The following is a 12,241-nucleotide window of genomic DNA, read 5'->3' as shown; positions in this document are numbered from 1 at the left end:
CCTCCTGCGAGGATCACTTGGAGTCTTTCTCTAGTGTTTGTCAGAGAATTGGTTTGTGACCGCTGGTGTCGCCATTCTTGGGGGTTATTGTGTACTCTTTCTCTATCAATGTGTGAGTCACGACTTGGGTATACGACGTATTCGGGTCAACGGGCCTATTCCTGTGTAAGGTCAAAGGAGACGCAAAGACATATTGAAGGTCCTTGACCTTTGCTCTCTGTTCTCGCAAGTTCAATTCTCACAGCACACAAAAGACGTTCCACGCCCAAAAAAACGGCCCAAACCATCTACGACAACCCGGCGTTTTTCAACGAGTACACACAAGTACCGCGATCGGTGCACGGGCTTGATGGCGCTCCAGAATGGCCAACACTGCGTCGACTGGTCGGGGATGCCCAGGCTGGCGCGACTGCTCGATCTGGGATGCAGATTCGGCTGGTTCTGTCGGTGAGCGGCGAAGGAGACTGCTGCGCGGTCGCCGCACGGCGTCGAGATCTCAGAGAACATGCTCCGACAGGCACGAGGGCGGGGAGGCGCATCGCCCGTATTTCTTGCTCGTTGCCGTGTACGAAGCCTGTTTCCCCGTAGTCGAGTCTCAAGGCAGGGTGGCAGGATACTGTGAGATCGTTAGTCAGAGTGGGTTTTCCTCAAGTAGTTGGAGGCTAAAAGTCTCAGGCAGGTGGTCTAAGGGTTGATCGACTTTGGTCGACTTTGACAAATTTGTTCGAGCTTGTCATCTGTACTCGGTACCGAGTACAAAGACCCTCGCGCGGAGCGTGGGTGGCTCGCTTGATGCCCATCGCCTGAGGCCGCGGAAACTATCGCTTGCGCTGCGTAAAAGTGCCCAGTTGTGGAGGTGCGGGTTGTACGCTCGAACCAAAGAAATACGAGGGCAACAAAGAGAGTGATTAGCAGGGCGTACTCGGTATAGTTATGGGGATTGTTGTGTAACTCTGTGCCTCTGGGCTGGGTTAAAGGGCGTGACGGGCTGTGATCACATTGTCCACCCATCACCATCCTGCACCACCTTTTGTCTCATTGATCTCTTCCTGCACCTTTGGGACAGGAATTTTGTACATTTGTCCGCACATCTTCGCTGTGATTGCTTCTACGTGCCTACAGACCACGGCAAGCCACCCTTACTACTGATTCACCATGGCCAAATCTCGCGAAGAGCTCAATCAGCTCGCCCGCCAGCTCAAATCCCTCCATGTCCCTGGCCAGCCCCTGATCCTGACAAACGTCTACGATGCCTGCACCGCCTCGGTGGTGGCCGGCCTCCCCTCGACCAAGGCCGTTGCAAGCGCCTCTTTTGCCATCGCGGCCAGCATGGGCATCGTGAATGAAGACACCATGTCGCTCGACGACAATCTGGCTGGGGTTCGCCGGGTGGCTACTGGTCTACGCAACGCCGGCAAGGCCGATACGTTGCCGCTGACGGCAGATTTACAGGACGGGTATGCTGATCCGGGAGACTCGATCCGACAGGCCATCGAGATTGGAGTCGTGGGCTGTAACATCGAGGACGTCGACAACAGCTCCCAACCTCCGAAGCTGAGACCCCTCGACGAAGCAAAGAGCCGGATCGAGGCGGCCGTTCGAGCGGCCAGGGAGGCAGGGGTCCCCGATTTCGTGGTCAACGCCCGCACAGACGTCCTGGGATTCGACGGGACGATTGACGACGTGGTGGAGCGTGGGCGCGCCTATCTTGACGCGGGTGCTACAACCGTGTTTGTCTGGGGCGTGAGGAAGAAGGTCATCAGCGAAGACGAGGTCAGGACCATGGCCAACAGACTGGACGGCAAACTGGCCGTGCTTGCGCAGGGCTGTACCATTGAAGCCTTGAAACGGGCTGGTGTCAGCCGCATCTCCGTGGGGCCTACGCTATTGTTGAGGGCGCTCAAGTTCATTGAGAAGGAGGCTACAGCTATCCTGGAAGTGAACCAGTGGTCCATGAGTACATAATCGAGCGCTCCAGAAACAAGCAGCCAGAACCTTTTGCTGTTGTAGAGCAAGTCCTCGACTCATTCGGCCATCTTTCTTCTCCTCGCCACTCAAATTTTCCTCGGGCCACAACGATATACCAACTACTTTTCGACAACTTTCCTTTTTTCGCTATTGCTCGACTGCCAGCTTACCCCAGTATATCCAGGCTCCTCGGAAATCCCTGCCCCTCAGAGTGGATTCTTGGGTTCGGACACGCATTGGGCGGCATCCCGCCATTCGCTGGGGACACGGCATCTATACGAGGCACATCGCTTGGGCCCAGCTTGGCTCAAGGCGGGCTGCTTCGCACGACCAATCACTCTCCAACTACAGCTGACTCAGGAAGTCAAGTTGTAGGGGACAAACAAATGTGGCAATGATACCTTAGAGAGTGTGTGCAGGAAAAAAAAAGGAGTGGTATTCAAGATATGACCATCACGACGACGACGACGTTCAGCATGAGAGGACACAAGTCAATTCTCACCTCCCAAGGAAGTTAAATACCATTCTCGTCAGTGCATCTCTTTCGAGAATGCTGCTTGGTGGACAGTATTACTCTTTGGCGACAGAGGTGACGAGTATTTCCATCTTCACCTCAGATCTATACCAACCCAAGCGACACAACTGCCAACTTGTGGCCTGCAACATGCCAAAAGTCAGAGTCTTCTTTGTAGATTGCCACCCAAAACGCCCTCAAAAAGATCGCGCTCTGGACGATGTCGAGCGAAGGGCCCATGCTGCGCGAGAAACACACAGGAAGAGGGAGGCACAGCGGAACAGCAACCAGTCTTCGCGAGTCACAACACCATCTCCCACTAGTGAGACGGTCCTACACAGGGTAGACCCCTTTGATGCAGCATCTGTTAGAATCGACAATGCCGTGGCGGGCCTCCTGCATTACTACGTCTACTTTTATCATCCCACTCTTTGGCCGAACGAGATGACGGTCCTTCGTCAGGGTGTATACACGTTTCAAAGCGCTGTTAACCGCATCATGCGGACAGTTGTCGAGGACAGCCTGACCATGTACTGCCTTCTAAGCGCCTCTGCCAGTCGACTCCAGTTCATTGACCGGCTCCCTTCCACGGCGGTGGCTGGGAAAGACGACTACTACATGCGCAACGCGCTCCAGTTACTGCGCTCCCGCATCGAAACGCAGCCCATTCAGACCTACGAGCAACTGAGACAGTTGCTGATCTGCATCGTGTTTCTGACCTCGGCCGAGTGTTACCGTGACGACGTCGCGGCGGCGACAACCCACCTACAGGCTGCTGTCGACCTGCTGGATCGAAACGGCGGGCTCATGTCTATCCAGGACGAGAATTTGCGGGGTCAGCTCGCCATGAGTGATTTGTATCTCGCCTGCGTCCGGCTCAAGCCTTGTCTATTTGAATGTGACTACGATCCTGGTCCCGCCAGCGCTCTTTGTCTGGGGGATCACGAGCTATCGCCGATCCAGTCTGAGAGCGTCGCCAGTTCCCTGCTGGACAGGGACACGTCGATAGTACCTTCGGCGGTGAGGGATGTGATCGAGCAGCTGGTCGAGTCCTACGACGTCAAGAGCCGCCTGCAGACCTCGTCCATGTCACCGTCCCGAGCCCTGCAGGTCACCCACTGGATCACAACGCGCAACATGGCCATCCGAAACAGGCTGTTGGCACTGACGACTCACGACCCCCGGGCCCACGCGCTGAGGACCGCCATCATTATGTGGACCCTGCTCGCGATGAACGTGACGGGCCGCGCAAAGACGGTCAAGGTCATGGCGCCAATGCTGAAGGACATCCTCACACAAATACCCACCACGTCCCTCGGCTGGGTCGGCGCCCAGGACATCAGGCTGTGGATTCTGATCATAGGCTTCTCGTGCGCCGACGAGGGGAGCCCAGTGGCCGAGTGGTTCGCGGCGCAGTGCTGTGCCTTTGCCAGGAGCTGGAGTTGGTCGTTGGGATCGACGAACTCGTCGCTGTGTCGTCTCGACGAGGCCTTCGTTACAGAGCGCCTCGAAACATTTCAGCGACGAGGCTTCTTCTTCGACGCGCATGTGCAGAGCCCGCGGACGCGAAAACTCGCCCGTGCCATTTCTGCTAGTTTTTCGGGTTGAATTGCTCTAGGCTAACTGGGCTTTTTGGCAAGATTGTGTCTTTACGTGAAATTAGAGGGAAGAGAGAGGGAGAGCTAGCTAGAAAGCTAGGTACACAGTCCTGCGAACCCGGTCAACGGGAAGAGAAAAGGGTTTACTTGCTTACCCGACTAGCCATCCTGAGCGCACAAGACAACTATATATGTGTTGTGCATGTTGTATTGTATATACATTTGATATATTGGCGATCAGAGATCATGGTATTTTTATTGTTTTTTTATTTTTTTTTTGGTTGGTCTCGTCTTGTTGAATCTCTCCGTTCACTTTACTCTACTTGACTTTCCTATCCTATGGAGGTCCGGAGTTGTCCTGTCCTATCATATCCCGTTCTGTTCGCTCTGCTTCGCTTCACTCCAGTCAGTGATCTGATCTGATTTGAATGTAGTAGTGATGATTTGTTCGTCCAAGTCCGAACCACACGAATAAACATCAATTCCTTCTATTGCTCCCGTCTAGGCTAGGTATGCTCCAGAGTTCTTTGCCACCATCACACTCACATACACACTTTCTCTCTCCAAAAAAAGAAGAAGCCAGAAAAGAAAGTAGTATAACCCCACGTCTGGTGTAGTTGTAGAGTAATAAAAGCTCTTTTGACCGTTGAAAGACAGTGCCGATGCCAATGCCAATGCCGCTCACACCCACATAAACACACATGCACACGCACACATACTCTCTAGGTGCCCTTGTCATAAAACCCCCAGCAGTCCGAAAATGCACCTTTGGCTTTCTCTTGACCCCTGTAAAACAGACCAAATCGGAACCAGTCACACGCAAAGGCGGTCCTCAACTTGACATCCGGTCAATCTTGAATTTCACATCCACGTCGCCCTGGCCGAATGGGATGGGATTCGAGTCTGCGTCAAACAGCGTCCTCTCGAAAAACCGGACGTTGTTGTCTTGGTCGGCAAGCACAATAGTCTGCTTTTGCGTCCCATAGAGCCCACTGACGCCCAGCGGTCGGGCCCGAAACGGCGGGTTGATCGACGGCGAGTCGCGCCGCACCGGTGTGTGGTGTCCTACAATGTTGACTTTCTCGTGGACTTTGGCAGCGGCAATCTCGTCGTCTTCTAGGTGATGACTCGTGTCTTTTCGTCCTAAGGTCGGCACGTAGATGGTGTGTCTGAGCGAGGGAATATACGTTTCCAGGCCGGATCCTTCGGGTTCGCCGTTCCGCGGAAGGGTTTCATGGCTGAGCAAGTCCAGAAACCGCGATATCAGCTCGTCTTCGCTCTCTTGGTTTTCGATGCTCTGCCGGATCGTGTTCAACATGAGTTCTTCGCCCAAGGTGACCTTCTTCCATGATCGGTCCAAGAAGTGGGCGTTGCTCAGACCGACCGTATGTACCACGTCCCCCGCGATCCACGGTACTTGGCTTTGGTCTTCTGCACGATTCGAGATGACGGCAAGCTTCTCGCCTATGTGACCGCACACGAGACTGAATCCGCCGGCGTCTTTGGCCACGCCGGTGTTGACAACTTCCTTGACAAACTCCTCAACGGGACCGACATCTTCGGACAAGAACTTTTTGATGATGGCCCCGCGGCTGACGGCCGTGGGAGGCGGCGTGACGTCTTCTTTGAAGTTGGTAAGCACAGCGACCTTGCCTGTTCTCGTCACTCCCAGCCATGTCCCGTGGATGTCGCGGAGCATATCCCGGCCTCCAAGAACATGGGTGTGGGGATCTGGCCACCATCCAGCAACGTCGGTCGGTCGATTTAGATACTCGTCGCGGTTGTCGATCAGAATTAGTCGATAGGAAGGATGTGCAGTGGATATTATTGCGATGCACATTTTGAAAATGGGTGAGTTCTTTGCTTGTAGGAAAATGTGGCGCTTTGGCGACGAAATTGACCGGAAGATGCAGGAGGAAACCAAACGAACCGAGTTCATATACAAACTGTGGAGAGGCGATGGGTCTTTCCGATTGGCATCACACCACTCACACTCAAACCCCGGAATCTGGTAGCAAGACTCACGAAAACGTTCGACGTTGTCTAAAGCAGATGGCAAATCTTTGCGCTGGTTGTTGTGGAAAGACCTCGATGCCACGTAGTTTCAGGGGGGGCCGCCTCCAGCAAATGAAAAACGACGGCCGCTCAACGAGGACAATCAATCATTTGACGAGATCGTCGCCGGGTACCGAGGCGAGAAGTTCAAAGGCCTGATGCAGGGACCAGTAGGAAGAGGCGAGTGGATGGTCAACTGATGCTGTTTTTCTCCAGTAGGAAGCGAGGTGTGTGTCGAGTTGTGTGGTTATGTAACAAGGCTCTTGGTTCTGTTTCAGGTCTAACTCGGATCGCCAGCCCTCGAACCGCGTCAATTTTTCCCTACAAACACCAAATGTCAAAGGTACCGAGGAATGATGGGTTGATGTCGCTGTCGGAAAAAATATCAAACCTGCACATGATGTCTGAAAAGATCCACCGTATCAGATATCCCGACTGCCGACTACGGCCGAGCATTTACCGCAGCTGCCCCGCGCCTTATCGATAAGAGACGAGGCTGGGTTCGGATCCGCAGGGCTGAGCTGCCCGCATGTGGAGTCGGCGCAGCCTCATCCTCTCACTTGCTCCTCCGTCAGGCACACCGACTTTGGCTCTTTGGCTTTCCTCAAACCCGCCGTTCCGGACATCTGTCGTCTAGAAAACTCAAAGAAAAAGCCACCTTGTACCGCATGCTGTATCTAACTTGGCTGCCTGGTGGGTGTCCCAGATACTTTTAAACTCCTTCCTCAACTACCTGAGTTCGAGCCATTGATCCTCCAGCATTGGTCTTCAGTCACTCCTCCAAGTCACCATGTTTGGGATCATAGCAGACCTCATAGCGTGAGTACACCAGCAGTGGAATTCCCACTGTGACCCTGTAAACTCACTACTCTTCTTATGCAGCTCCGTCACCACGATCCTCCTTCCAGCCTACCTCTCCTACAAAGCGTTGCGCACAAATGACCCGGCTCAAACGCACCCGTGGTTGATATACTTCACCATTCTGTCCCTCACCCTTTTATTCGAGTCCTGGACCTTGTTCATCATAGGCTGGATCCCGTTCTACTCATGGCTCCGCCTCATCTTCCTCCTCTACCTCGTCCTCCCTCAGACTCAGGGCGCCAAGGTACTCTACCTCGACTATTTGGAGCCGTACATCGTCCACCATGAACGCCAGATTGACCAGTTCATTGGTGAAACCCACGACAAGCTGCAACAGATGGGATTGGGTTACATGAATATAGCAATTGAATGGGCACGAGAGAAGATCTTGGGCCAGAAGAGTCCACAACAGCACGCTGGCCAGCAACAAGCAGCCGGAGTAGGAGGTTACGCAAGCTATGCGTCAGACCTCCTTTCGCGCTTTGCCATGCCTGGTGCAAGGACCAACACCCCTACTCAACCCGGTGCAACGTCGGCGGGGGTGTACAGTATGGTATCTAGTTTCGCCGCGGGTCTGGCTTCTACATCCAACCCCTCTCAAGGAACATATCGTTCTGCAGCTGCTGAAGCCGCCTCAATCTCCATCCCCCCGAACCTCTTCCAGTTCGAGAACATCCCCGGTCAGTCCACGGCCGAGAAGTCTTCATTCATCACTGCACAACGTGACAGGTTATTGGGCCTGGTAAGGATGCTGGACAGCGAGCAGCAGAACTTGGACCTCGCATATGGCGCTGCTCCGGGCGACGGCAATGGGCGGGGAGGGAACGGCGGACATAGTAAGCGACCCTCAAGCTCAGGATCTGGGTTGGCCATGGGCGGTGGATTGAAGGCCAAGTCGCGAAGTGAGCAATCATTTGAAAATGTCGACTACGACGAAGCCACAGGAGGCTCGAACACGCCAGCAGATCCTCATGATCGTCGGCGAACCAGCGGTGGCGACGGTGCTGGTGGAGGCTGGATCCCCGCTGGTGTCAGTGGGTGGTTTTCGGGCAGTGGCCCCGGTGGCGGCCCTGGAGGCGACGCCCACTATGACCGGAGCGAGCGGGACATGGAGAGGGAGAGGATGCGAGATTCAGGCCCTGAGTCAACGTCGCCATCCGCGAGAGCATCCCGAGGATGGACCGCGGCGAGGGATATCACCGACGAGATCTCACGTGGTATGAGCAGTGGCGTGGACTCGTTGATCGGGGACCCCGAACGACGCAGATGAAGCACCTCGCACCCAAAAAGGCGCTGGGCGCAAGAGAGGGAAATTTTGTTCCATCACGGCACAGGTCAGGGCAGGACAGGTAGGACAGCATAGGAAAGGCTGGACACAGTACGAGGTACAGAGCGGGAAGCCGTTGCTTGCCAAGCGTCTCGTTTCCTATAGCATGGTCAGCAAGTACTACTCCTTCTGACCAGGAACGGAGGGTCATGGGACGGGCGGTCACTGTCCGGTTACATGCAGACGGGTCCTTGTAAATGGAATGATTATTTATACAAGTACTCGCACACCTACAGATTCTACACCGTCTCAGTACAGCGTGTTAGAGTCCCGACATCATCGCTATAGCGCTATAATGTGACACCACAGACATCACGTCAGGCGTGGAACTACTAATTGGACCGATCAGTCGGTTAGACTCGGTCAGAGAGTGTAGACGTAGACGGAGAAGGAGCTGTAGAAGTAAAAGTAGAGGTAGAATAGCTGTGCGGTATCATTTACATCTTTCTTCCATATACAGGTGCGTTACACTTGTTGTTGTTGTACTTGTACTTGTATATCTCGTGCTCCAAGAAATGCATACAAACACACACATGCACACACATAATACATATGATATGGCGGGTGGGTTGATGGTTACACCAACGGCACGCTCCCTCTTCCTATCCTTCTCCCTCTCTTGATGGCTTGTCCCCAAGTCAGTCACATACCAATCGTGACTCGGATCAATATACCTACTTACCTACGCAGGTCGCTGGGTAGGTAGCTAGAGATATACTCCCAGAATATGCATCCGCAAAACCATTGTACAGGCTGGTCAAATATATGCCAGTCCACGAAACCCCATGGGAGAGACCCCGTATATAGATAAGAGGGACAGGCCTGGCTCCCAAAAATCGCTCATGAAATCGAAACACTCGGCTGAATGCGGTATCCGCGCTTCATTGGCGCCTTGCATTCCTCCTCTTCGTCTTTGCAAAAAGGTGGACAAAAAATTCATAGTCATCGCATCACCACGTTGTGAGTACCAAAAAAAAAAGACCAAACTTTTTGAAAACGGTGCTTCGGTACAAAACCATGCGACTCATCCACACCATCTCGATCATCGAGTCATTATACTAGCGTCCAGAGCCTATAAATAACATTCGTAACTGTTCATTCGGTCGTGGCATCACGCCTTTCAGTTCGGATTCGGAATCTTTCTCGGAACCTCCTGGCTAGACCAGACCGCTCTTCATCGTTTGTCGGACGGTTGGATCGCAGAGTCTCCTGCCGTAACCGCCTCAGCGCTGCAATGCGCTCGTCTCGAGACCCGGACGCCAGGTGTCGAAGGTTGGAGACAGTTTCTCTTCGTCCCCCTCGTTGGGGACTGCCGTTGGTGTCGGCGGGCCTAGCAGGAGGGAGTGGCGGTGGGAATTGGCCATCCTGGTCCGTTGTGGCGGTCGAACCTCTCCGTTCCTCTCCTTCAATCTCTTGAGTCTGCGGTCTCAGATCGATTCGACACAGCGGACACGTTCCGCTGACATTGAGAAGCCATGGGTCAATGCAGTCAGGATGGAATTTGTGGTTACAGGGCAATACACGCACTTCCTCTCCCTTCTTGAAATCCTCGGTACATATCGAACAGCCGAGCTGACCTTCTGCATCGGTGCCATCTGGGTTGTTGGTGGCGATCACTGCTGCCGCTCGGTCGCTGCTGGATTCGGAAGTGACAACCTCTCCAGCAACGGCTTTGTTGTTTGAATCCGGATTGTGGCCATCGCCCCCGGGGGTATTTCCAGCATTCATTTCAATGTCTGATCCTTCCGTTGGTTTAGCAGCGGGAAGGTCTTGATGATCACCGAACTTGACGATCGGGAGGGTCTCGAGCATGGCACGTGCAATACCCTTTGCGCGACTCTGTCTCCCTCTGCCGGCAATGTTTCGAGGCCCATACCTTTCAGGATGTCTGTGCGCCCGGATGGCACCGGTGACAATAATGACCACGAAGAGAGCGGTGATAATGCCGGTAATCGAATACAAAATTATCATGGCAACTGCAGTTGTCGGGGATTGGCCAATGCCACCGTTCCCGTTGAACCCAGGCGCAGAGGAATTGGTGTAAGACGTCAGATCTGGGAGGATCGTGGCTGTGCCGGAGCTTTCTTGTGTCAGGTCTAGCCTCGCCAATCTGGATGCAGTGGCGCTGTCGGTGGTGGTCAAGATTCCTCCGATTGTAGGGAGCCCGTCTAGGCCTGTCGCAATGCAATGGTCGCTTGTCTCGCTGTATAGGATGACGATGTTCGCCCTTGGTGAATTCACCACAATGCGAAAGACTTCGCTGGCATCCAAGTTGTTAGGATAATCTTCTGGATCGCAGGAAATATAGGAAAACTGATCCACGTCTGCAATGTCGTTGGCATTGGAGGCATCGATATTGACCAGATGTCCTTGCACTCGAATTTGCACAAAGCCTTGATGTGACATTTGCGCATAAGGACCCAATGGTGCCATCTGTATCTCAGGCAGATCGGCAAACTCGGTGCCATTCAGGATGAATCTGGGGGAGGACGAGAAGGGAAGGAGATCGTGTGTGGTGTTTGACGGTGCAATAGTCTGAGCCGCTGTTCTTGAGCACAAGAAGGTCAGCGCTGTGACGAAGATGGCCAGCCATCTCTGAAAATCCCGAGCGACAACCATGTTTGTTGTATATGGTGTTACCGCCTTCTCTTTGTGCTCCAAAGCAATAACCCTCGGCCGGCTCTTCGCAGAAACCCCACCTTCAAATCAAATTATACGGGTGTTGCTTCGGCGAGGTGCGTCCAGGTTGGACACGAAATCGGGACACGAAGGCTTATTACTGAGCAGACAGGACGCGGAGTGTATTATATCGAGCACAGAGTTGAGCAGTGTGCCATGACACCCTTCGTTGGCAATTCAGAGGCAGAGAGGTTAGCGGCCGGGCGATGCTGCTTACATCCGTCAACGAAGGATCAACGCAGAGAACGGGTGATGGGCGGATAGTCGCTGGTTCACAGCGCAAAGGAGACAGGGATGATTTGGAAGCACTATTGGGGCTGTGTTGGAAGGACTGGCTACCGCAACAGTTTCGTGTTTGAGAACTTGTCACAGAAGTTGTTTAATGTCCTGGGTCGGCGATCGAGGCAGCCCTCCAAGGTGCAGCTGATCGGAACGCCGGGATACGTGGAGTGATCCACACAGAACCTTGGGCGGTCCAAGACGTTGGTGGCCTCGATTGATTGGTTTGGGATATCGTATAACACAGCACATAACCCGTCCAGCTTGGATACGAGGTGATGGGGATATCCGGCGGTTATCCTTGGATTTCCACCAGCGTTGATGACGAGGAAAAAGAAAATTTCCGTCTGTCGCAGACAACGGTGCTTTTCAGTCCTGTCCTGTGATCGAACCCCTTTTACGTGCGTGAATATTGCGTCTCAAGGTCGGGCGGCAGTCAGGGCGTCAGAAGATGCGAATGGCACTCGTACGAGTATGTATGAAGCAGGGGGATGGGAGCCCTTGAGACGGGCTGCGACAAGCACAACCACAGCTTCCCATGCTGACCTGAAGGGAGAAGGAGAGAGGGTGGTGGAGCTTGTCGCAGCTGGTGTGAGGGGTTGGTGGAAACCGACCGAGGGGCGACAAGCACGTCGAATTACTCGGTAGAGGGGCCGGAATAGGTGTTCTGCCGAGGCCGGGTTCTCGTTAAGTCAACACCTAACAAATGCCGGTTTGGGGCCCAAGGTGCCTATCGTGTCGCCTATCAACCTCGCAAGCTGGGGCACTCACAAGGTAGAACTAGACCACGGGCTAATCACCCACTGGTGCCTCTAGGCAAGTCATGACGCGTATTCGCAACCATCATCTCAATCCTCAACTCGCCACGCCCGCCCATTGTTACCATCCCGTAATTCTGCAAGTCGATGAGCACCACAAAACAAGACTTTGCCCTTCCTCAAAGGGCTTAAAACAGCGGCA

At 53.8% G+C, this 12,241-nt stretch overlaps 5 protein-coding genes across 5 annotated transcripts; 3 read left to right on the top strand and 2 right to left on the bottom strand.

Moving 5' to 3' along the window:
• Nucleotides 1-1,155: 1,155 nt before the first annotated feature.
• Z517_03985 (uncharacterized protein) lies at nt 1,156-1,965 on the top strand (the record flags this gene model as incomplete). Its single annotated transcript, XM_013429316.1, has 1 exon — nt 1,156-1,965. The coding sequence occupies one exon, from the start codon at nt 1,156-1,158 to the stop codon at nt 1,963-1,965; it is 810 nt and encodes a 269-aa protein (XP_013284770.1).
• A 667-nt stretch (nt 1,966-2,632) lies between these two features.
• Nucleotides 2,633-4,090, top strand: Z517_03984 (uncharacterized protein; the record flags this gene model as incomplete). Its single annotated transcript, XM_013429315.1, has 1 exon — nt 2,633-4,090. One exon carries the CDS (start codon nt 2,633-2,635, stop codon nt 4,088-4,090), a length of 1,458 nt encoding a protein of 485 aa, XP_013284769.1.
• An 822-nt stretch (nt 4,091-4,912) lies between these two features.
• On the bottom strand, nt 4,913-5,920 carry Z517_03983 (uncharacterized protein; the record flags this gene model as incomplete). The annotated part of the gene is made up of 1 exon (XM_013429314.1): nt 4,913-5,920. The coding sequence occupies one exon, from the start codon at nt 5,918-5,920 to the stop codon at nt 4,913-4,915; it is 1,008 nt and encodes a 335-aa protein (XP_013284768.1).
• Nucleotides 5,921-6,925: 1,005 nt separating this feature from the next.
• Z517_03982 (uncharacterized protein) lies at nt 6,926-8,266 on the top strand (the record flags this gene model as incomplete). The annotated part of the gene is made up of 2 exons (XM_013429313.1): nt 6,926-6,954; nt 7,018-8,266. The coding sequence occupies 2 exons, from the start codon at nt 6,926-6,928 to the stop codon at nt 8,264-8,266; spliced, it is 1,278 nt and encodes a 425-aa protein (XP_013284767.1).
• Nucleotides 8,267-9,418: 1,152 nt separating this feature from the next.
• On the bottom strand, nt 9,419-10,942 carry Z517_03981 (uncharacterized protein; the record flags this gene model as incomplete). The annotated part of the gene is made up of 1 exon (XM_013429312.1): nt 9,419-10,942. The coding sequence occupies one exon, from the start codon at nt 10,940-10,942 to the stop codon at nt 9,419-9,421; it is 1,524 nt and encodes a 507-aa protein (XP_013284766.1).
• Nucleotides 10,943-12,241: the final 1,299 nt, after the last annotated feature.

This window comes from Fonsecaea pedrosoi (assembly GCF_000835455.1).
Source record: "Fonsecaea pedrosoi CBS 271.37 unplaced genomic scaffold supercont1.3, whole genome shotgun sequence".
Lineage (NCBI taxonomy): Eukaryota > Fungi > Ascomycota > Eurotiomycetes > Chaetothyriales > Herpotrichiellaceae > Fonsecaea > Fonsecaea pedrosoi.
This window is presented reverse-complemented; position numbering and strand designations above follow the sequence as displayed.